We start from the raw sequence: 25,100 nt of genomic DNA, 5'->3' as shown, positions 1-25,100 counted from the left end.
TTTTACACCAGTTATTTTGATAGTATTAGTGGATCAACAGGTATTAAATATTTTAGTTCAGTTGATGCTTTCAGTCGCCGGTGGACGTTTGGGTCTTTATGGGTTAATGTCTTTACATAATAGCTTACAGGCCTTTTTATTCATGTTTTCTCAACTTTGAAAAATATGAAAGAGCTCATTTTTCTTCAGGTGACAAGTGAAACAGTGTAGATTACTGTCCTACATAAAAACACACACATTTCTCAGAATGTAACCCCCCCCCCCCCCCCCCCCCCCTCATTATCAGTATTCGATGCTGATGAATATCAACCATCAAATAAATGTGCTTTTACCCACATAAAGTACATTCACCTTCAGCGAGGGTTATCTTTCTGCTTAGATGCATCTTAAACAGTTTAAAGCAGGGGTGTCAAACATGCGGCCCATGCGGCCCACCTAAGGGTCCAATTCGGCCCCTGGGATGTTTTTGCCAAGCGCAAAAATTCCACAGTCTTGAATTGAATTAAGCAAAAAAAATTTAGCTTGAATTAAGGAAAAAATTTTGAATTAAGCTAAAAAAAAAAAAAAAAAAAAATTCAATTAAGAAAAATCTTCAATTAAACCAAAAAAATCTAAAATTTAGCAAAAAATCTTGAATTAAGCCAAAAAAAATCTAGAATTAACAACTTAATTTTTTTTTTCTTTTGTTTTAGTGCAAAAAATAACATTAAACTACGAAAATATTTACATTTACAAACTATCCTGTAACAATAAAATGTGAATAATCTGAACAAATATGAACAACCTGAAATGTCTAAAGAAAATTAAGCACAATTTTAATAATTTTTCTGCCTGTTCCTCAGTGTTTACTGTCTTTGTAGATCTGGTCCATAATGCACATGGATAAATAATAAGTTGAGGAATAATATTGTTAAAATTGCACTAACTTTTCTTACATTTTTTATTTAAATTTCAGTTTTTTCAGGGTTTTTTTTTTTTTTTTTTTTTGGATAGTTTATAAAAGTAAGTGTTTTCATAATTTAATGGGTTTTTTACACCAAAACAAAGACAAAAATTTGGAGTTGTCATTTTTTATAGGTTATTATGTTATTATTTTTCTGGTCCGGCCCACTTCAGATCAAATTTAGCTGAATGTGGCCCCTGAACTAAAATGAGTTTGACACCCCTGGTTTAGAGCGTCAGCACACTTTAAAAAACCAGTTTAACTCTACATTTAACAACAGCATTAGATCACAACTGGACACATTTCTCACACATTCTGCTTTTAAAGTCATCCAGTGTTTTCTCCATCGCTGTTCAGCAGTAAACAAAGAACATTTGACCAAAATCACACAAAGAGGCACAGCTGAAGCAGAGCAGAAGAGGAAACACTGGACTGAACAGATCACTGAGAACATACAACCCTTCAGTCAGAGCTCCAAACCCGCATAGAAAAATATTCACCAGCCTTCACAGAAGGTAAAGCGTGCACCCATCACTACATCCATCCATGGAACTGGAGCTGTTCAACATCTCTAAAGGCAGGAACATGACGCGTTACTTCAGATCTATTCTGTGCTGCAGCGACACTGGCTCCATGTTTGTTTTTCCTTTTTCAGTTTGGTTAAGGATGTTTACTATGATTTTTTATGTTAAACTTTTTATCATTAACGTACGTCTAAATTTAACAAACAGCAAATGATCCTGACAGTGAACGGCTCCATCTGTTGGTCAACCTGCCACCTGCTACATGTCAATTTTAGGATTCAGAAGCAGGTCTGTGGTGGGGGTGATATTTATGTGACTAATGATCATGGTATGAACACTGGTATCTGTCCAGAATATGGGCTGAAATATGTTTATAAGACCTACTTCCACTGAAAACGCCCCCAAAAAACCACACTCAATTCCTACAGTTGCGGAAAAAATTATTAGACCATCCTTGTTTTCTTCAATTTCTCATTCATTTTAATGCCTGGTACAACTAAAGGTACATTTGTTTGGACAAATATAATGATAACAACAAAAATAGCTCATAAGAGTTTAATTTGTGGATGAAAATTAGCATTGGTGCTAACTCCGGCATATTTACCTGTTTATACTGAAATGGAATGTATAAATGTGTTCATTAACGTGCACTGTCCCGTCTAAATAAAGATACATACAAAGATACATACAATTTCAGAACTGATATCGATCCATTTTCCATGTTTTCTTGATAATAACTAAAATCACTTTAGTTCTTACATCAATATCTATGGCATTGTACTGATAAAAACAGTGCTTTTAGGGATTCCATGTTTTCTTTTCTGTCTGTTTTAGTCACATGACACACACAGGAGTTAGTACTTGATTGCGTAACCATTGTTTTTGATGGTCTAATAATTTTTTCCGTGACTGTATAAATGCCTCTTTCATATTTTTGCCTCAAAATAACCTACAGCTACAACTAACAAATCCTTTTCATTTTTGATATTTACTATCCTCGAGAATTTACCCTCATTTGCAATGACGTCAAGTGGCAGTGACACAAAATACCATGGATTTACATTTTTTGCAGATTAAATACACGTTTCAGATTAATAAGTGAGGCTTAGAAAATGCTAAATAAAAGATGCAGGTTCTCCACATCTTCCTGTAAAGAGTCTGTAGAACAATAAAAAAAAAACCTCTATCCTCATATAAGTGCAATGACAGTTTGTTTAAACTAAAATAATATTAATATAAAAAGTAAAAAGGACAGGACCTAAAACTGACCCTTGTAGGATGCCTTTAGTGACTGCTAATCTGTCATTTATTTGCTTGATTTATTGATAAGTTTCATCTATAAAATGTCAGGGAATGGTAAAAAAATATCCAATATGTGTTTGTGAAAGACATTGTCAAATGTCTTGTTTGGTCCACAACCCAAAGTTGTTCAGTCTTATGTCATAGAGGAAGAAAGAAACAAAAAAAAAGTAAAATTACAAGCCAGAATTGGAGAATTTCAATTTTTGTTCTCAACATGACTCAAACTGATAGTTGAGTACTCAGTTAATTGTTGCTCCTCTGCACTTTTGGAAAAACCAACCACTGTCTGTTGTGTAATATCCCTGTTCACTCTGGTCCCTAAATGCATCACACAGCTCCAGTGTAGATTCAGCACAGAAGTGATTTAGTGTTTCAAACACAAAGCAGAACAGAACAGAAAAAAACTGTCAGGTTACAAAATGAACAAACGGACCTGCATGCATTTACAGAAAAAAGTCTTAGTGATAATGATGATGATGAAGATGAACTTGGTCCTGAACTCCTCAAAGTAACATTGGCACAAATTACATTTCAGGTTTTTACCAAAATAAGATATCAGCAGTATATTACATTTTACTGTTTAGAAGTGTCGACAATAAGAAATGTAAAATAATAGCTTTAAACTGAATTATTTTCTTTTTATTTTATTTTTCTGTAGTTTGAATGTAAAATGTAAACCAATTATTTGATTCTGGGGGTTTTTAGTTGAAAACTGAACAAAGACACTAATGAACTACTAGAGTAACTCTTATATCAATAAAAACACACTTTTTAGGAGTTCAGGACCCGTGTGACTTAAAGACCCTTTTACATTACAGTGGAAGTAATAAGGTACAAAGAAAAATAATAATTGCATGTAACAGCACTCTTCATGACAAAATATTGTGATTTAAAATGAACGAAACAATAAATTGACTTTAAATTTGTCGAGCTTCGGTACAACTGCACGTACAGAACCATCATTAGACCGTCCACACCTCCCTGACACTGTTAGTTGAGTTTAAGAACTGGTGAGGCACACGTTAAAGATGAATTCAGACGAAAACAGAATATTCAGAGCTTTAACTTTTTACAAATATGTTCTCTACAGCCTTTCTGAAGATCCTTAAAGCAGACCGGGTGGCAGTTAACGCGTCGGCATAAAGCCATCTGATCTTGTTCTGATGAGTAAACGACATATATTTCTATATATTTACAGTAATAATAATATTCCTCATAGTGGGAGCAAGAAACAGCAGCAAAACTGGGAAAGCAAGAAGTGACTCCAGAGAAGAAGTTATGAGCTTATCAGTTACAGGTAGTGTTTGTGATCCTGCAGATGTCAATTATTCTGCAGATTCACCTTTGAGTTTTGCTTCTCGATAGAGCAGAGGAGGTGAATAAATAAGCAGCCAGAGAGATTAAGATGCACCAGTCTGGGATGAACCAGTTTATGTATTGACGAGGACATTTGTGAGTCAGACCTCTCAGGTAAAGCAGCATCAGAGTATCGTCTAAACTATATGGCAGTGCTGACCGTCGTTACATGGGACACTGAGGCAGAGGAGGATGCACAGTACCGCTGCTGCTGAGAGGACAGAACAAAACACAAATCTGCAACTTTTTCATACATAAAGAATTCAACAAATCTACTGAGGGAGTTGGAAAACTTGTTAAAACATCAAGTTAAGACAGTTCATTGACTGAGTTACCGTAACTTTTCGATGTTTCTTGCAGGTTTGTGTTTTTTTCCAAAGAACATCACAATGAAATACTGCAAAAAAAAATCACAGCAATTTATTAGAACAGCCATTTTTCTACTCTACTGATACTATAAAGTCGCCACAGAAGGTAACTGTTGTTGAAGCAAAGTCTTATTTTTGGTTTCCTCTCCAGACTCACATTCTTTCACTTACCAATAAAAAAAACGTAATAACAATAGCTTACTAACTGAGGCAGGAGGTCCACTTTTATGAGGCCACTTTTCAGAGGCGAGGTTCCTAAAATCTGTTGAATTGTGGGTAATTTAAGATGGCGTCGGCACAACCACAAGTCTATTTCAGAAACATCACACGCAACAGTCGACTGGAATCTCTAAGTCCCATTCTTGTGTAAACAGGTTCTGTACGCTGTGTGTCCAACAGGAGCCTCACTTTTAGACTCTTGACAAAATGTGCACTTCCTGCTTACGATGCTAAATGTTGGCAGTTAAAGTGTTTCAGAGGAACACTGCGCTTCTTTTTTACAGTTTATCATCAAAAGAGCAGCAGGAACAAGAGGCAGCTCAGACAGAGGCACCCGTTGGACTAAACACACACCGCAGGTTTAAGTCACGCTGCTGTCGTTGGCGCTGACCTCACACACATCCTCATCGCACACACCTCGACCCAGCGCTAAACCGCCGAACATCCCTGACCCCTGACCCTGACCGGGGCTATGAGAGACCACCCCCAGGAGCCCCCCTGCGGCGGCCATGTTGTTGCTCAGGGCAGAGCCGCTGCTGTTACTCATGCTGTTGTTGCTGCCGCTGCTTCCAGGGGCAGAAACGCTGGCGTGCTGCGGTGACAGAACACCCCCGGAGACGTGTGGAGATGAGCCAGACACCCCTCCCCTCCCTCCCCCTCCACCCAGAATCCCACCCTGAGCTCCCTCACCTGCTGACAGGAGCAGGTGGGGGGAGGACATCAAATCCGACCCATCGTCACCTCCTCCTCCACCTCTCCTCCCTCCCTCACTGCCGCTCCCGCCTTCGCCTCCCTCTCCGAGCCCGCTGCGCCTCTCGCAGTGTGAGCGGTGCCTCATGAAGCTGTCGCGCCACATGAACTTCTTCCCGCAGCCGAGGCAGTCGTACGGCTTGAGGCCCGTGTGCGTCTTCATGTGCTCAGTGAGGTGATGTTTCATCTTGAACTTCTTGGCGCAGACGGGGCAGTGGAAGGGCCTCAGGTCCAGGTGCATGTTGATGTGGCGGTCCCTCATGCTCTTGTGCGTGAAGGTTTTTCCACAGTGACACATGAACACTTTCCCTGAACCTCCACTGCTGCTGCTGCCGTTGCTGCTTCCACCTCCACTTCCGAGCCCCCCGTTGTCGGCCCCGTCGACTCCCAAACCGCCCTGCAGTGACAGGTGGACCGCGCCGTGCTCCAGACCGGGACCTTTGAAGGAGGCGCCTCCGATCATACCGCCCGCCATCCCCAGAGGAGGAGGAGGAGCATCCAGGGAGAGTCCAGACGCCTGGCTGTATAGGAGGATCTGGTTCCCCTGCATGTCCAGGGGGAAGAGCTGGGCTCGGGCCGAGGCTGCAGACTGGACCTGGCCCAGCAGCGCTGACACTGCACGGTTAGTGCTCTGACTCTGACCTGCAGCGCTGTCATGAAGCTGCTGCGCTAAAGTCTGGTCCATTAAACTTCCTTCAAACTTGAGGTAGTCTTCTGAAGACTGGCAGTAGTCCACCTAAACATGGAGAGAAGGGCAGCGTTTCTACAGGCTTCAGTCAAATCTAAGGCTCTAAATACCTTTAGGAGACCATTCTGAATATAATTAAGACCTATTTCACATGCTATATTGGTAAATGTGTATGCAGGATATAAAGCAGGGGTCAGCAACCCTGGTCCTGGAGAGCCACTATCCTGCCTGTTTTAGATGTATCCCTCTTCCAGCACACCTGACGGTCGTTATCAGGCTTCTGCAGAGCTTGATGAGAGGCTTATCATTTGAATCAGGTGTGTTGGAAGAGGGGTGCCCTATCCAGGTCCGAGAGAGCTACTATTCTGCATGTTTTAGATGTATCCCACTTCCAACACACCTGATTCAAAGGATAATGCAGGACAGTAGCTCTCGAGGACCTGGATTGGGCACCCCAGATCTAAAACATGCGAGATAGTGGTTCCTGAGGACCAGGGTTGCTGACCCCTGATATAAAGGAAAATCCCAAAATTATTTGCAGGCTTTTGTTTGTGATTTTTACATTGGCTTTATGTTTTTCTGACTTCCCATGTGACTCTACACTCCTAAATTGAGCCTTTTCCTACTCAAGATGCAGTGGGATTCGACTCAGCTTGTAAAGTCGCTGCTTTTAGAATGTGCTGTTATATATAGTTTTCCAGTATCTATGGGCTGTAGCTCACCTGTCACAGAAGAAGCACAGGGTTATTATCAGCTGGTCCCTGGTGAAATCCTGTCTCAATAGTTCATGCTTTTTCTGCTTATGTGAGGTGACGCCAAGTCCTCTAAATGATGGAACTGCTCCGAGAATAGCCTCTCGCTTTTTTTTTTTTTTTTTTCATAAATAACTCTATCACATATCCTCATTCATATTTTAAAACACTACACATTATATCGAGCTACGAAAACCTCCACACCCTACAGTTACAATGGAAATAAAGAAAAACACTGTACACAAATACTCTGTCTCATGTAGATGCATTGGTATGAAGTGGCTTTAACTGACACATCACACACATCCAACTCTATTTCTGTTTTTACCTGAAAATCCAAAGCTGGTAAACTTGCACACAGCTGCTTTCAGGTACGTTTCCCCTCACCTGTGAATCCATGTCGTTCTCCGCTCTGCCTCCCAGCTCGGCTGAAAGGCTCCTCACATTGGAGATGTTGAAGTCACTTCGTTCCCGTTCTCGGGCCAGTTCCATCTCCCTCTCATCTTCGTCCTCCTCTTCTTCCCCTCCCTCCTCCCCGGACACCACAATGAGGTCGTCGTCCTCGGTGCGCTCGGTTTTCACCACCACCCACTGCTTGCGAGGCATGATGCTGGGCTGACTGTAGGTGGGACGCTTCTGTGGGGGTAAGGCCGACTCCTCCCCGTCCTTTTAATACAAATGTTTCACAGTAAGAGTCAGAATCGATCAAAATTAGAGGGTTCACAACAGACAAAACACACTAATGATGAGTAATATCACAATATAATGTCATATCTTTACAACATGAAAGCTCTTGTTAAAAATGTAAACAACTATATGGAAGTGAAGCTTGTGTTATTGCAAATGTGAAAAGTAATGTTACTATGGGGAGGAGTTTGAGGACAGTTGGGAGGATTTTATGTAGTAATCAGTGGATCAGTCTATGCTAAATATGCTTCGTTTCTCTCCAACCACAACCAAGTACGGAAGGCGATTAACATTATCTCTAACAGAGTTTAGACAAGATCTCATCTGTGTCTCAGTTCACAGTTTCAACTTCCTCTTCATCAACAGTGACGTAGTCCTTCACTCTAATGGTTATGTCAGAGATATAGACTCCAGTACACATGTGTATATGAATGAATGTATTATGTGTCTGTAAATATCTGTGTGAGCCTAAGATGTACGCATCAGTCCAAAAAAAGCAATAAATAAATAAAAAACAGTGACATATACAACTGAATCCTGATCAGAAAATTAAATCACAATTGACAAAACAATAGTCATGGATATAAAGCATGTACCTTTATCATCTTATAAAACTGTAGACATTTTTTTTCTGAAAGCTGTCAAATATGGAATTAAATGAAAATAAATGAACCCAACTGTGAAAATAAGCCAACTGATTAATAAGACATGGAAGCACACATGCTTTAAGATTCCTACACAGATGTGCTTTGTTCTTCATCCTCTTCTGTTAAACTTATCGTCTATAATTATAAACCGTTCTTTCAGCAGGTGAACTGTTGTGTCCTGCTTCTATGAGCCGAGGAACGTCACAAAACTCAGACCCACCATGTCTGTAGCTGAGGTGGATGGATATGATTTATTAATGCATGTATTTCCTCTTGTCGTGACTAATGGGATTCCCTTTTCACTCATCTTAACTAACATCCCTGAAAGTGCTTAGAAGTGGTGTAAAATGCGGCTGCTTCCAACAGACCTCATGTGCCACCAAAACTGATTTTGTTTACACTGCCTTCCCATCAATTTCAGGATCCAGTTCAAGATATTTTTGCTTAATTTGCTTAACGTCCTAAGACCCAGCTATGGGCTTTCTGTCCACATGTGTGGACAAGAGTTTCACAACTTTGTACAAAAAAAAGAAAAGAAAACTGTTCACCACAAAGCACATTCCATAAAAAATGTAAAAACTGCATCTGAAAAAACTGTTGCATCATGATGTTTCCAATATAGGCACCTATTTAATAAAAAAAAAGAAGAAGCTTGTACTTTGCTGACATTTCCTGGGTCTCAGGAGGTTAATTCTTTTTTTTTTAGGAAAGCAGAAACATCCTCACATTGATAAAGGAATAACAGTTAAAACCAGAAGTGTTAAAGTAAACACTTCCACTCTAAACTGCAGACACACACTTCTGACTCATACTCACCTGGTAGGATGACACACCGAAGCTATCACTGACCCCGACCTCCTGCTCTGACACTGAGCTCATTTTCTTCCTCCTTGCGCTGCCTCCTACTCTTCCTCTCTTCCTTTGGTGGTACAACACCTCCTCCTCTTCCTCCTCTACCTCCTCCTCCTCTTCCTCAATGAGAAAGGCCTCCTCTCCTCCGGACGGCGTGCAGTAGCCGGGGGTGTTGCTGGCCCCTCCTCCGTCCACTGAGGCCCCGGCTGCAGCAGCACCACTCCCCCCAAAGCTGCTCCCATCCCTGGGGCTGAAGTAGTTGGTGCTGCTGGGCGACTGGCTCTCGCTGACCGAAGGCCGGCTGGGGGGCTGGGAGGCGCGTTGGGGCTCATTGGACTCGATGACCTGGGCTTGACCTCCGCCTTCACCTTCACCTCCACCGCCTGCACCACCGCCTGCACCACCCTCACCGTTGCTGCTGCTGCAGCCGGGGTTCGTAGACCCTCCTCCTCCACTGACAGCGGCCCCGTCCTGCACACCACCTCCTGCAGCGCTCCCTCCTCCCACCGTGGCCCGTCCCTCCTTCAGCAGCTCGGTGCATTTGTCCACGATGTGCCACATCTGCAGGACGCTGCCCACAGTGAGGTAGTTCACGATGTCCTCGCGCAGCATCTGGAGCTGGCCCGTGTAGGCGCAGCTCAGCACGCTCTCAAACGCCAGCGGGTCCATCACAGCCGGGATGGAGACTGTAGACATGTTCTTCAGAAGCACCTGGAAGCCACAAGAATCCAACTGTAAGGATTACTCATGTCAGTCAGGATTTTCACACATTTTCATACCTTACTGGCCATTTTTATTTCTTGAGGTTTCCTTCCAAGAGCATGAGCCAAGAAGGACACCCATTATTTTTGGGAAACGATCCAGAAAAAGGGTATGATCCTACAACTGTGAAACAGGGCCTCTTATTACATTTTCAATTTAATCTCTGTTTTTTTGAAAGATAATCAAAAATGTAGTCAAAAATATAAAGTCTTTGGCCCATCCAAAATCTGGTTGCATCATTGCTACAAAATGCAGCTAGTGATTATTTTGTTAAGTTAATCTTACAAGAGTGACAGTAAGTGGCGGGATGTAAGTACACTGTTGCCCATGAAGTTGGAATAATTTTGTTTTCAGAGACATTCCTCTTTTTCTTCCTATTTATATACATCAGTAATCACCTTTGACCTGGTACAGTGATTACACACTGAGTCTCAGTTACACTTTATCAAGAATAAATCACATTGTCACAATAATTTCATGAGAAGAGTTTAAAATATTTTATTACAACTTTATGGATAACAGTGTATTAGCTTTAACTTTTATTTTAGTACAAGTCAGTACAAAGTAAAGCAAAGTAAACTTTGTCCCTAGAGGGGTGTCTATGACACAGTGTGAAAGTCTGTTGCATTACATAAAATGAACCACACATCTTCATTTGACAGCAGAGGTAAAAACAAAGTATTAAATACATATTAATTTGTCCATAAGCTAAATATACTCTTTAAAAGCCTCTTGGATTTTGAGAAATATGTATTCTCACAAAGCTGAAAACAGGCCTCTTTATGATAAATTGACATTTCTCATAGAATAATGATCCATTACAATATATTAAAACTACCAACAGTATACAAAGTACTTCATATTAACACAGGCTTTAACATCTACAACAATAAAATGCAACAGAAAAGGAATCTTAAAAACATCATATATTACAGTAAAATGCTGACAGAAATCATTTTACTGCACAGAGATTTTTCACACTTAGCTTTACTTAAGGTTTTGAGTGAAGAACTTTTACTTGTACTGGAGTATTTTCACAGTGTGTTATTTATACTTTCCCTTTACTGGAGTTAAGGATCTGATGGTTTTTACACAAGTGATGTCAGAAATAATTATCTGTACATGAACTAATAAAGCTTTATAATGGAAACAAAATGAATCACACTCAAAGTGTGGTCGGTTACATGTCATCGAATCAAATATTATTCTAATCACCTTTTGCACCTGGTTGAGATGAACAATACAAATGAATGTGCCTGCACACACCTGGTCGTGGAAGTAAGGTGAGGAGGCGGCCAGGACGCAGCGGTGAGCCTTGAACACATGTCCCTGGACGTGGATGGACAGGTCACAGAGTCTGCCTTCCTTCCGCTGCCGGTTCAGGCTGTCCAGCACCGAAGCCTGAGCGCTGGGGAAGCACACCTGCACCACCGAGCCAGGTGTGTCGCTGGGGGCGGAGCTGCTGCCCACCTCCACTGGCAGGGACTGCATCTGGACAGCAGAGGGAAAAACACTTAAGCCCCAAGCCATTTGTTTCCAGGGGGAATCATTTCAATGTAACACAAAACAATAGATTAGCCAAAAGCAGAAGCTTCATTCATTTAGAACACGTTATGATTATAAAATAGCAAAGGAAAGACACAATTCTTGATCATCTCCATAATGTGACCTTTATTTTGTATTGTGTTCTGTTCCCTGACAATTGGTTTGTTCAGGTTTTAGCTCATGTTCTTCTAGTCAGTGAGATGCATAGAATTTGTATATTGCTACAAGCATCATATAGTGTTACCATGGCAACACAGACAGAAATGTGGCTGCCTCAGGTACCAGGGATAACTGGGCTTAAGAGGCTATCAACATAAGCATACACATATTTTTTATTTAACTGCAGGGCGCTACTGCTACTGGAAATTTCATTATAAACTGGTGAAAAAGAGAAATGAGACTTCTGTCGAGTATTGTACATTAAGTTGGTTTGTTTGCTGCACCAAGAAACAGTTACATTAGATGAGCGGTCAGTCAAAATGTTCCAGGAGGATTTGGTTTGGGGTGGTGAGTGCGGTGCTAGTGGTGCAAGTCCAATAAAGTGAGACAGTTAAGTTTACGCTTAGTTGGGTCAGTTGAATGTGGGGTTGTAATGAGTTGTTCTTTGTTCAAATGCAGAATCTTCGTTCCCAGTTGGTTACACAGTGCTCTTGACTGATAATAAATGTGAAAAACAAGTGGTACCAAGTGTGAGAAACAAGTGAGTGCATAGTAGGTTTGCTCTAGCACTACAGATATAAGTCTCAAGCTTAACCTCTTCTTCACTTCTATTTTGAAGTCATGCATGAATTAAAACAGCTGTAAGTAAAGACAATCTCAAAATAGTTTATTGTGAAAGTGTTGGAAAACACAAAAACAATTGTGCATCAAATAAATGTGATGGAAAAAATACTACCTCAATAAATCAGATATTAGTTGGATATCCAGCAAAAATATTCTTGGAAGAGAAGATGGTGTTTTTTATGGCAAAAATGCTCTATTAGACATTGTCAAGGAATAATTTTGAAAGAACAAAACAAGTAGTCATGACACATACAAAAGTACAAGGGAAAAAGATAAAGAATGACAAATCTGCCTAAAAAATTTCATCTAATGTTGTGGTGGCTTATTTTCTTTTCTGTGGACAAATTGTAGACACAAAGTCCCCATTTTCTTTGTGAACACATAAAATTAAGCCTGTCATTTACATTCATGGATATGAAATTTGCTAGAAATAGAATTAGGTTTTAAATAAGAAGGCATTCACATCTTTATCTCTACAATGACAGCAATCAAATAAAATATTACCATGGCAAAGAACACAACAACAACAAAAAAAATATTGTTACGGTCATATTAACATCCTTCCTCAGACAATATAAAACTGCAAAATAAAAGACAGAAAGATTCAGTATTTAATCACAGAAAGACTTATTTACATATATGTCAGCCTGTATTTTTGAGTGGAATGTTTCTCTAAGTAGCGTAGGCGTAAGCCAGCGTAGGCAAAACATTTTACCCTATCTGAGAAGACTTTAGTGTAAAAGTATTTACATATTTATTTATTTATTTATTTTATTTTTTGTGTAAAAGAAGATGTGTTGTGGAGCAGCAGGTCCTCTGTGCGTCATTACGCACTAAGTTCACCATTTGCTCCATTACGCATGGATTTACAGAGACTCCATCTGCTGAATGAGTACCAGTGATGCATTATTTGTAGCTTGAAATGTCCTTGAGAAGATGGACATAAAAACCCTAAAGTCTCTTTTAACGTCTAGTGATGACATGCAAACACCAACACACCGAATCCAAGATCGCACCACAAAGCCAAGATAGTTCCCTCCCCTACCTGTTCTACATTGACCACAAGCTAACAGTCAGTCACTGTGAAAATGTGTCGTATTGATAATCAGTAAAGTTATTTTCACATGTACACCATAACCCAATGTGACAATACAACCGCACAGGAAGCATAAAGACAAGATCCCGCTGCTTCTGACAGAAAAACAAGTTTGAGGTAAATGTTTTGACGCGTTAGCAAACGGCTAACACGCGCTCATAGGATCGGACGTTTGTTCTATTGCAACTTTATCCCGTAAAAAAAAAATCAGATTCATGGCATCGAGGAAAATAATGAAAAATACAAAAAAAAATCAACGAAGCAAAGACTGCGAGCTCACATTAAACACATCCAGGTTAAATTACACTTCCAACCCCTGTGAACGGAAGTAAACGAAACTCAAGTGGGAGGGACAGAATGATCCTGGCAGAGTTTGGTGATAATGAAGAAAATCCAAAACATTTCAGCACATTATTTCACATTCCAGTGCAGAATGACCCACTGTTTGTTCATGAATAGAAAAATCCTTTAGCTAAATTTCATATTTCCAGCTGCATTTAGATATAATCCTGGATGAGCCTTTACTTCAAACCTTTTATTGGTAACTAACATTTATTCTTATTAAATCAGTCTTTTATGACTTAATAATAAGACCATCATTCCCATCATCATCTCAGGATTCAAATAAAAAATAAAATACCCCTTGACACAACTTTTCCATCTGGCAGACTGCATATATAGAATTAAAAAAAAAAAAGAAACAGCTGATGATGGATATTACATGTCATATACATATCAATGAATCTCCAACAGTGAAAAGACTCTGATTGCATCTGTGTGGAAAAAACAGGTGGTGGTAAAATGCAGACTTGGAAGCAGTTTACTTAACTGTTGCTTCTTAAAAAAAACTATTTTGATGCATCCAGAATCCAGTACAATGAGATTAAATTAGACAACTTGTTCAAATAAAAATCTCAAGTTTGGATTTAATTAAAAACTTAGATTAACTGTGCTTTCCTGCAGGATGTTGAAATGTGATGACAAGCTGCAGGTTGCCTTTTTTTTTTTTTAATATAATTTTAAATTTATTTATTTTTGCATGTAATTTATCCTGAGTTGCATCTGACTGTCCCTGATGTGATGATACTGATGGTAGTTCAACAGACATGCAGCTCATATCAGCAGTATAATGATGCACTTTGAAGGAAATGAAAACACATGAACTCTGCAGAATGTCCTCATAGTGTGAAGTAGTGAATTCATCTCCATTAAACGTCTTCATCCCAAACATCACCACTTCACTTTGCAGCTGTTGTTTCTGGGAAAATCAACAGCTGGAGCCACTCTTTCATTAAGCTACCAAAGCTAAGCTGCTGATACAGAAAGGAGCCTGGACAGGGGTGTAAAGGCTTTGCTGGTGTTGGTCTTCAGCCTCCAGACAAACAGACAGACAGACAGACACAGACACAGACAGACAGACAGACGGACAGACAGTGGGTAGGTTTAGCTGCTCATACCGCTACAGATGTGACGTTAGCCTGTTAGCTAGCAGAGGCGGCTGGCTCCACAAACCGCGCCGCTGCCCGCATTAAACTCACCGTTTTTAGTTGACACTGCAGCCGTGAAAACAGCAGTCTGTGACCGAGCTCAAGGCAGTGTGTCCTGCCGCTTTATCCGGGCCCAGAAGTTTGAGGAGCATTTTTAGAAAATGTTCTTCCCACCAGGTTTCTGCAGCTGCAGACAGCGACGCGTCGCCTTTAACGAGATTCCAGACAGAAGAGCCAGACTTTAGCCGACACAAAATCCCATGCATAATTATCTGAAGACAAATATGTAGGGTTCTAATTTCAGAGTAATTAAAAGCTTGTATTCGAAATCAATTCCGTTATAAAGGATAATACAGGTTTATAACGTTGTAATGGTTAAAGTCACAATTTGGGTTTTTATGAAAAGTGACATCACTGATTCTAAATGTTTTAGTCTGTGTATTCATCATGTGTATTTACTGTGACATAGACTGGAAAAATACTTGGATCCTGTCAAAGAAATGTATTATTACTAATAAGGTACGAGAAGTTACTTTTAAATTGATCCATAGATGTTATCCGGTGAAGACGTATATGGTTAAATATTTAAAAAAAATAAAATAAAAATTGATACTCTGTTCTTTTTGCAGCAACGCAGAGGAAACAATGTCATTTATTTTGGGATTGCACCTACACACATATATTTTGGATTGATTTAAATAATTTTATCAACACAAAAATTGACTCTTCATGTAAATTGAACTTTTAACTCATATTATCTGGCCTATCACACATTGATAAAATAACTCCAGAAAAAAAAAAAAAAAAAAATAACCTTTTGATTATTTTTGCTAAATTTCACATTCATTGTTCCAAATTTGCACATCAACGTCCAAACATAACTGTTTTCAAAGCCCTTTTTTCTAATTATGTGGATAATTTGAGAAACAGTATAAATTCTAAAGCAAATAGAACAAAACAAAAAAAGTCAAATGTATAATCTTATTTAATTTGTATAATTTATATCTATACCTCGAGCAATTTTTATTGTTATTACATATTTTTATTTATTTATTTTTTTCTTTCCTAATATTTTTACTTACATGTATTTCTACATATTTGTGATGTAAAAGTTTCTGTGAATTTAGAAACTGTCTACTCTTGTTGTTGTATACGATTATGGATATATACTGTTCAATATTAATTGTTCAAATAAAAAAAGTATATTAATAATGTGTTTATAGGATTTTATTCAAGTAAAACGCATATTGTTAAATCTCATTAGCTATCATAAAAATTCTGTTTCATCACACAGTGAAGCAATGAGCACATATGACAGAAACATCATATACAGTCAGTATGAAAATTAAAAATATGTTTGTTTAACCCTTAAAGACCCAAACAGCTGCTGGAGACCAAAAACATTTGATTACATTAGAACCACTATACATGAAATAATTTAGTTAAAATGCAGTTTCTCAGTTTTTTATAATCAGATATGACCCATTTGGATGTTCAGACTCCATAGTGAACATGGAAACACCATCATACAACACAGGTGTCAAACATGCGGCCCGGGGGCCAAATCCGGCCCGCCAAAGGGTCCAATCTGGTCCTTGGGATGAAGTAGTGAAATGCAAAATTTACACTAAGATATTAACAAACATTTTAGTTCAGGTTCCACATTTAGACCAATTCAATCTCAAGTGGACAGGACCAGTAAAATACGATCATAATAACATATAAATACTCACAACTCCAAATTTCTCTTTTTGTAAATGTAAATATTGTCATGTATTTACACTAAAACAAAGTATAATTTCACCAAAAATGTGAATAACCTGAACAAATATGAACAACCTGAAATGTCTTAAGAGAAGTAAGTACAATTTTAACAAGATTCTGCCTGTTATTAAATGTTTTGTGTATTTGTAGACCCACTGTAATCTGTAAATTATAATGAACATGTGGAAATGATAAACTGAGGCAGAATATTGTTAAAATAACACTTATTTTTTCAGTTTGTTCAGGTTATTCACATTGTTTGAAAGGATAGTTTGCAGATGTAAACATTTTTATTGTTTAATTTTACTTTTTTCACTCTAAAACATAGAGAACATTTTGGAGTTGACATTATTTATATGTTATTATTTAACTGGTTTGGCCCATTTCAGATCAAATTTAGCTGAATGTGGCCCCTGAACTAAAGTGAGTTTGACACCCGTTTTTACAACATTGATCTAGTTTGACAGATGACTTGAAGTGGATGTGAACACATTATGTTCAGTTAATATATTTGATTGAAAAAGGCTTCTTCTACAGTTTTGTTCTCTGTTGTCATAGTAACCTTTGAATTAAGTTTTTGCAAACATCTACATAATCAGAACATTCATTATAGGTTTGCTTTTCAGTGAGAAATGCAAAATGCAGAGGATATTATAACTAGTAAATCAATAGGAAAGGTTAAGTGTAAAGAGAAAGTCATTTAAAAAATGTCAAAAATTATTTTAGGTCTTTAAAGGTTAAATTTTAGTTTATGTTTCCCAACAAAAGCGTACAATGACACCTCTGTGATAGCTGCATATCTTTCACACAATTTTATTTTGTAGTTTCCCATTTTTCTGTATTTTAATCCAATTCCAAAGCATTTCCACAAAATCCATTAAAAGAGAACAGGATTAATAAGCTTTACAATGGACATATTTTTGTCAGAAAGAAGCATCAGTTTATTTACATAGTCCAGCTACTTGAGTGGGCTAGAGAAATACCTCATGTTGGGTCAAAGAATACAGAAAAACATGAAAGAAATTCCATCCAATTATCATTAAAAAAAAGGAAAAAGATAATTAGGTTAAAATATGACAATGTTGACACGTATACCTTTAACTAAACTACATTTATTGCAATTTACAAGTAATAATGTAAAACCACAAATAGAATTTTAATGAATGAATATGGATAAGAAATAGAGTGACCTATGGACATGAAATGTTCCATCAAGACTTAATTCACCAAAAACCTAAATGAAAAACCCTTAAGAAACCGCAGATATATTGTACAAAAACCTGCAGACGTGAAGTATGTATAATGTACACGTCGACTTCATATACACAGAAGAAAAATGAGCCAGTTAGTGATTTCTAATTGTGGCCCTGAGAATAAATGTGGAAAATTTAGACTTTTTGGTTTTTATTTATTGGCACCACAGTGTGGGCCAAAAAGGACAAAATACATCTAAGTTAAAAAGGTACATGACAGGTACACTCAACAGTCATTTCGTTAAAAAATGTGAATAGTGATAAGTTTAGTGAAGAATTTCCATCTACTTTCTGTTTACACTCGCCGTCCCAATCACACAGTCGTTAACCTGTAGAAAAAGAGAACACAAAACATTAAATATGAATAAATACCATTTGTTCATCATTGTTTCAACAGATCAATTTGGTGTGGGAACGGATCAAAAACATTCTTACTGTATGGGACAATAACTGACCCAGACTTTTGTGTTTAATGTAAGTTATCCACTGACCTTGCTGGCAAACCTCAGAGAATTGAGGGTTTCTCCAAAGCTGTCTGGCTCTGGAGCGATGTTCACAAACATGAGGCTGGAGAGAGAAAAACACAATACAACCAGCATAAATCAATTAAATCAGTGATTCCTTTTTAATGATTCAGGGGGTTAATCGATTATTTATCTGCTCAGTGGTCGTCTGTATTGTCAAGGACGTTTTTTTGCTTTAAAGGGCCTTAATCAGCAGTCGTTGAACATTGATGAACTCACGTTTTGCTGTTTCCTCCCAAGCAACCCTGTAAAAGGTAGGTAAGCTTGGAGTTCCTGTATGGCACGTAGCTTTCCTGAAGGGGAGAAAAAAAACAGGGAAATTATTGCAGAAAAATTTCGCAGAGATAAAATGTATAACCTTGCTGATACATAGAATAGAGTATCTTATTGTCAAAATTAAAGTGCTGCCCAATTTTTGCATCATATACAGGGTTCGTATACATCTTTCAAGGTCAAATTCAAGCACTTTTAAGGGTCATTTTCAAAGTTTTCCAGTACAGCACCTTATTGCTGAGGTAAAATACAACATTTACATGAATACATACACTCAGGATTATTTTTTCACTTTTTAATCACAATGATGTACATTGTATTATGCTATAAACATCTAAAATTATCTTTTATAACAGCAAAAAGTTTAGATATTAAAGGAGAGCACAAAGTTTTATTCATAAAAAGGGAACCCACTTGGCGTTCTTCAGGCACACTCGCACCGAGACAAAGGTTAAGATAAGATGGAGTCGACCTGAGAACACCCGCTAATTTTCTTTTTTGACTTAAAGTTTTCTTTTTCACAATGTATCACTTCTCTTTAAGTAGCTTTGGCTTGAAATCTAACCTGGCAGAGTTAATACTAAAAATAAATATATTAAATCGCATCACAGAGTTACAATTGCAATGACTTAAACTAAAATTCAAGCACTTTTCAGACCTTGAAACACATTGAAATTCAAGCATTTTCAAGGGTTTCAAGAACCCGTACGAACCCTGCATATAAAACCTACTATAAAATACAACCAGCTAAAATAAATAGGAAAAAAAGAAAAGCAGAAACCCATCACACACAAACATACATTATGTCCTTACACTGATTGCTTTAAAACATATTGGACATCAGATGTGTGTTTCTGTATTGAGTGTGGCAAGTGCTGTTGGGTAAAAACTATCATTAAATCTGTGACATAACCAAGGGAGGACGTGAATTATATACTTTAGTTTTTTTTCCTCTATGTTACATATTAGTGAAATCTAGAATATTGTTTTCATTCAGGTCCAGTTTGCTGACCTTGTTTGCCAGTGCGGTAATGACGATGCCCAGATTGGACAGGGAGCCGTTAATGGCGGTCATTTCTTTGAAGCGCTCCCCCTGAGACTGACTCTTCAACATGCGCTCGCTGCCGGCCAGGTCCACCAAGCACAGAGAGGCTGAACAGAAAAAGAGTCGTAAGTGTCGATACATACACCAAAAGCAGTGATTTTGCTTCCAGTCGGGAAAGTACCCCAGTCAATTCTGTTAATGGGAATAAACTCACATTTGCATTTGACATCCCTGCCACCATTCACCCCCTCAATATCCAGCTTAAAGACTGAATGGGAGCGAGAGGAGCGGTCGTTCTGAGCCGTCTGGGCTGTGGAGCGATTCTGATTGGCCAAGGCAATAAGGCCAAGAACCTGGAAGGAGGAACGGAAAGAACAAGATTTGTTAATCGCAGCTTCTAATAAACTAAATGTCAACTGTCATTTAGAGCCAATAAATTATCTCATTTCTACAGTAGCTGACTGACATCTTTAAAGTGACAATTATTTTTTCTTCAAACATACAAGTTATGTTGCTGAACAAATCGTGCAATGTGAGATCTGCGTCACACCTGATCCTCGCAGTAGACCTTCTGATATGTGAGGTTGGTGACGGTCAGCTCATTGTTGTTGGACTTCCGGATTTCGTGCTCCGGTCTCTTGTCAGCCTTGCCAGTGTAAAGCAGATCTCGCAGGGTCTCATTGTAGATTTCCACAAAACTGGCCGTGAAGGTGAACTGAGATAAAACAGTAGTAGTTCAATATAATGAACATTTTCCTCATTTTTTCTCCATAGGTAAAACAGTGTCTTCAAATCGGGGTTAAAGAACCCAAGGTGGAAACATTTGATATAATATAACTACGACAACTCAACAAAATACACCAACCCTTTCTTGAATTTCTAACTAACCTCCCAGCCTTGATCTCCCAGCTTCTGTGCTGCTCTGAAGACTTGCTGCACAGCTCTGGGAATGACACCTCTGGTCTCATCAAACTCATCCCCTTCCATCGTGTACGTCTTCCCACTTCCTGTTTGCCCATAGGCAAAACAGCACACGTTATATCCATCCAGTGCAGACTGCACCAGAAGAGAAATCTCCTCAAATACCTGAAAACAAAGACACATTTACCATGAGTTCACTGGACAACAGCCACGAAAATACACAAATACATGCATACAACTATCTGAGAAGTAAAAAGGAACGTTTGTATCTCGATTCAAAATTATTTACTAAAAATTACAGAATCACAAATACAACAAAAACCCACAACTGTAAGCAGCTGATGTTATCAGTGTATATTATTTACCTCCTTCTGTGCAGCCCCAGGTCCAAACACCCGGTCAAAACTGAAGTTGTAGTTCTTCTGAGTGTCTCCACCTTTGCCTGTGTGTGACTGAGAAGCACAAAGTCAGAGTTCTGTCTCCAAAATCATAACAACACCATTTTAAATAGCAGGTGTTCTGATAGGGTTCTCACCTCCTCAGTTTTGGCCAGTGTTAAACTCTTTTCATCAGCAGCAGAGAGCTGAATATGCTTGCTCAGCCCTCCTCCCACCAGTGGGCGAACTCGGCAAAACACCCTGATGTTACCCTGCGTGACAAACACAACCACGCTCAGTAGTCTGGAAAATTATCATGGAAGGATTTGGTTCACAAATACTACTTCTGGTGACATATATCCACTAGGAAATAAAAAGTAAGAGGACCATGAAGACCTGCTACCCTGAGTGGTAACTTGCCTTGAGCTCCTGGATGGTGTTATGTAGGCGACGCCGCTCCATTTCACCGACATGAAGCTCATCCTTTTGCTGAGACACAGTGTCTTTCAGAGTGCGGACCTCTTCCTCTGTATCTCTTAGGGTCATCTGCAAACGGGCCAAAGCGGATTCCTGAACCGAGAGCTTCATCTGGATTGGGGGAAAAATTAGCAAATTAGCTTCTACACAATGACAGAGGATAATTTTACTACGTTTGGCACAAAAATCAAAGGAGGACTACAGAAATATATCATTGCGCTCACACAAAATATCATTCCTTGTCTTTATTAAAACATACAGGTACTCTACTTCTGCCTATTTGACTCAACTGAACCACTGCTTCTTGGAAATATGGCACATGGATAAGTTATTGTCAGTGTGTGTTAGAGGTACCAAGCTAAGAAGGTGGAAAGATTTTTACATGGCGTTTCATCTTGGTTGTCAAATCCTTCGAAAGTGACACCACTATGTAATTAATATACAGTACACTTCCTTCTTTAGATGTACTGTATCTTTTTCCTTCTTCAGTTGTATACACCACAAGCTGGTCTTGCAATGCATCAAGTATTCCGTTACAGTCATTAATGTGGGAAGTGTGTTATGACAGTATATTGTTGCAAACTAATTCCCAATTTACCTACACCACCATTAGCTAAATATCATCTCTACACGATGAACTATTTAACTTTTATACCTTGAGAGTTTGCAGCTCTGTCTCTTGGGTGTCTCGAAGAGTCTCCATGACTTTGTATTTTCCTTCCAAGTTGCTGAGTTCTTTCTCAAGAGTACCCTTATCACTGGAGACTTTTTCCAATTCTTCCCGGACCCCTAACAGGGCCTGCAGCTCTACTTCGTACTCACTGAAGCCACAGAATGAAAAGACAATGAACAGACTGTACACAGGCAAACTGGTGACAGTAAAAGGCATAATTTCATTATAATCCTCTGTTTCATGATCGTATTTGGTTCTTGCACCTGATCTGGCTCCTCTGCCTCTCCAGCTCCTTCTCCATTTCAGCCGTCTTCATCCGGCTCTGGGCCACTGAGCCTTTGAGCAGTTCATTCTCCTGGTGAACCGATTTGACCTTTGTCTGGTAGTTACTGATCTTCTCCTCCATGTCGCTGACTTTTCCCTTCAGGTCCCATGGAGCCCGTCGGGTCCCCCCTCCACCTATTCTCAGAATAATCACCAGTATGAGGTGTGACAGTTAAAACAAAGTTTTTCTTTTAGGTTCTTTTACAAGTTACTTTATTTACCCATGCCATTACCTGTGGTGCTGACATTTCACCAAGCCTTTATTTATTCATTTTAGCAGTAACATTGGGTGGTAGTTCCCAAAAACAAATAGACCATTAGCTAAAAATATTACTTATTTGAGTATAAAGTCCAAACCATACCCTAAAATCCATAGATTAATTACCTGCTTTGGTGCCTGTGGTTGTTTGTTTCACATTAATTCCCTTTACTGCTGCTGATGCAACAGATGGCCTCAAGGCACCTTAGAAAACAAGAAGGTGAACAATGTGAACAGCCAATAATAATACTAATAATAATAACAAAGTCAATTTCACCTAAAAGCAAGAAAATAATACCCAAAAGCTATGAGTAGTTAGACCCAATTTAATATTTAACTACTGTTATTATTCATCTCAACTGAACTACTCAACATCTGCACTTCTGATAAGTAAAAAAAAAAAAAACTTCCCCAGTTGTCCAATGGACATATCTTACCTCTGGAAGGCGCAATAGCCACAGTGGCAGCCCCTGCAGGTCTGACTGGCTTTGCTATGTGACAGCAAGAAAGGCAAATACAGAAATTATACCTCTTGACTTCTGCTATACCAGTGCCCTTGTATAACTGACAATTTGACAAGTTATCACACAGATTTTGTGAATGCACACGGAAAGGATTAATACCTAAATTAAAAGTAGAGGGAGAAAGCACTCATTTGTATCACATCTTATCCATATCGCTGAACTAACATGAAACATGAAAATGTTTTCTGACCATGCTGAATAAGAGAAAGAGTCAGTGGATCAAGTAACTTACAAATATGTGGCCTAGCTGCTGCAACAGGAGGCCGTTTGCCACCAATGACCGTAGCTGCTGCCTGTGGTTTGATAGGCTCTGCATCCTTACGAATCCTCTTCTGTAAACACAAAACCCCATCAGTATGAAGTGAGAGCAATGATTCACAATTCAGCACTAATGCATTTTCCATCCTGCTTGTTATTGTAAGCATGTCACTACATCAACACAGTGCGGAAACAGTACAACACATCAAACTCCAGAGCAAAACACAGGTTTCCACACAATCAATATTGGTTTAATCCTTTACACAGTTACAGCAGCTTGATGTGCATCGACAGAATATCGGTGACAACCAAAATTAAGAAACAAAATGTGAGGATTATATTATCACAGACCTGAGCAGGCACAAAGTCTTGAGTATTCTCTGAGCTGGTCGTGAGGACCCTTTTGTTGGACATCACCGGTAAACGGGACATCTGCTGAGAGTTTACTGGAAAACAAAGATCACCCAGTTAAAAAGAGCAGAGAAGTGAGGAATTTACATGTCTGTCAAAGTCGAGCAGGAGCATAAAATATTAATATGACTGTAAATTTAGCAGAGAAGACTTTCAACACTGGATTTACTGTACAAGACAGGAAAATGTGTTCAAGTGGGTGGGTGTGGTTTATACTCTGCTGTAGTCAGACTATGTTTCTGTGTCCAAATTCGCCAAATAACAGATTTAATCCCATAAACGACTATAATCGATCAAGTTAAAGGGTAAATGGTATCCTGTCCAGATAAGGCACTAATTTTCCAAAGTTAGCTAGCGTTACCTTTTAAGATCGCCATAACTATCAGATGGTCTGACTTAAGGCAGGTACTGCTAGCTGAAAGAATACCGCTTACAACCGTGTAGACAGTTATTGATCTGATTTGAGATGAATGTACTCTACTAGTAAAATAACAGCCCGTGTTGTTAACAGTCACTTGCTAGCTAACATTTGCTAACTTTAATTATGTTCGGTAGTTATTGGTTAAAAAAATGTTAAAAATACCTGTTACTCCGTACTACAGGCAAATCGCATTTCTGGGATCGTAAAATATGAGATTACCCAGATGGACTCGTTAATAAGTGAAAATAGTTACCTTTGCAGGGTTTGACCCTTACTGCTAATGAACTCCGTCCGACAGCCTGAACAATCTCTGACCGTTTGAATTTGAAATTGAACTGTTTTGGAGGAGCTACTGATGAGCCGCTGTGATTGGCTGAACTGTCATAAACTCCGCCTATGTGTTTATGTGAGTTTGCTTCATTATACGGATTATCGCGCACGGGCGGGGAAAGCCGGTGTTAACGTGGTCAACTCCGTCAGAGACAAAATTCGGTCAGCAGCGAGATTTACGAACAAACACATACGACCCAGTCCCATAGAAGGCATGTCATGAAGGTACTGCTTTGAAAACAGGCTGATTCTAGGACACGTGTGACAAGAATTAATGCTACTACTGATAATTAGAATTAAATTATAACATCTGGCATACAAAAAATAGTCTAAAAGCAATTAAAATTCCATGAAAAGAATATTCTGAAGGTCGTGTTGAATGTCTGTTGTAATGATTTTCCACAGAAAAATCACATCCTATCACTTGATTTCCAAATCTGTACATACATAGCAGAGAGCCGCTGTTTTTAACAAGTTTTTGATTAAAATGTGTAATCTAACAGGC

The 25,100-nt window shown here is 38.9% G+C and overlaps 2 protein-coding genes and 1 long non-coding RNA gene across 4 annotated transcripts; 1 reads left to right on the top strand and 2 right to left on the bottom strand.

Annotated features, from left to right (window-relative positions):
• Positions 1–4,907: 4,907 nt before the first annotated feature.
• Positions 4,908–14,970, bottom strand: zbtb22b (zinc finger and BTB domain containing 22b). Its single transcript, XM_030147838.1, has 6 exons — positions 14,813–14,970; positions 11,117–11,341; positions 9,053–9,799; positions 7,290–7,568; positions 5,351–6,198; positions 4,908–5,278 (listed from the first exon to the last, which is right to left on the bottom strand). Exons 2-6 carry the CDS (start codon positions 11,339–11,341, stop codon positions 5,074–5,076), a joined length of 2,304 nt encoding a protein of 767 aa, XP_030003698.1. The 5' UTR covers positions 14,813–14,970; the 3' UTR covers positions 4,908–5,073.
• LOC115428676 (uncharacterized) lies at positions 13,036–19,672 on the top strand. Its single transcript, XR_003936669.1, has 3 exons — positions 13,036–13,250; positions 18,484–18,556; positions 19,573–19,672. It is a non-coding gene; the product is annotated as an uncharacterized LOC115428676 (long non-coding RNA).
• On the bottom strand, positions 17,449–24,607 carry kifc1 (kinesin family member C1). 2 transcript variants are annotated; one of them, XM_030147837.1, is made up of 17 exons: positions 24,519–24,607; positions 23,785–23,879; positions 23,408–23,507; positions 23,089–23,142; positions 22,778–22,855; positions 22,332–22,527; positions 22,051–22,216; positions 21,339–21,506; positions 21,077–21,190; positions 20,907–20,993; positions 20,509–20,706; positions 20,171–20,335; positions 19,835–19,973; positions 19,588–19,727; positions 18,522–18,595; positions 18,270–18,345; positions 17,449–18,107 (listed from the first exon to the last, which is right to left on the bottom strand). In XM_030147837.1, exons 2-17 carry the CDS (start codon positions 23,863–23,865, stop codon positions 18,063–18,065), a joined length of 1,881 nt encoding a protein of 626 aa, XP_030003697.1. In that variant the 5' UTR covers positions 23,866–23,879; positions 24,519–24,607; the 3' UTR covers positions 17,449–18,062. The 2 variants fall into 2 exon arrangements, with proteins under 2 accessions (XP_030003697.1, XP_030003696.1); XM_030147836.1 differs by lacking the exon at positions 24,519–24,607 and adding an exon at positions 24,428–24,449.
• Positions 24,608–25,100: the final 493 nt, after the last annotated feature.

The sequence above is a fragment of the Sphaeramia orbicularis genome, chromosome 11 (assembly GCF_902148855.1).
Source record: "Sphaeramia orbicularis chromosome 11, fSphaOr1.1, whole genome shotgun sequence".
In the NCBI taxonomy this organism is placed as follows: Eukaryota; Metazoa; Chordata; class Actinopteri; order Kurtiformes; family Apogonidae; genus Sphaeramia; species Sphaeramia orbicularis.
The sequence above is the reverse complement of the archived record's forward strand: the minus strand, read 5'-3'. Positions and strand labels throughout refer to the sequence as shown.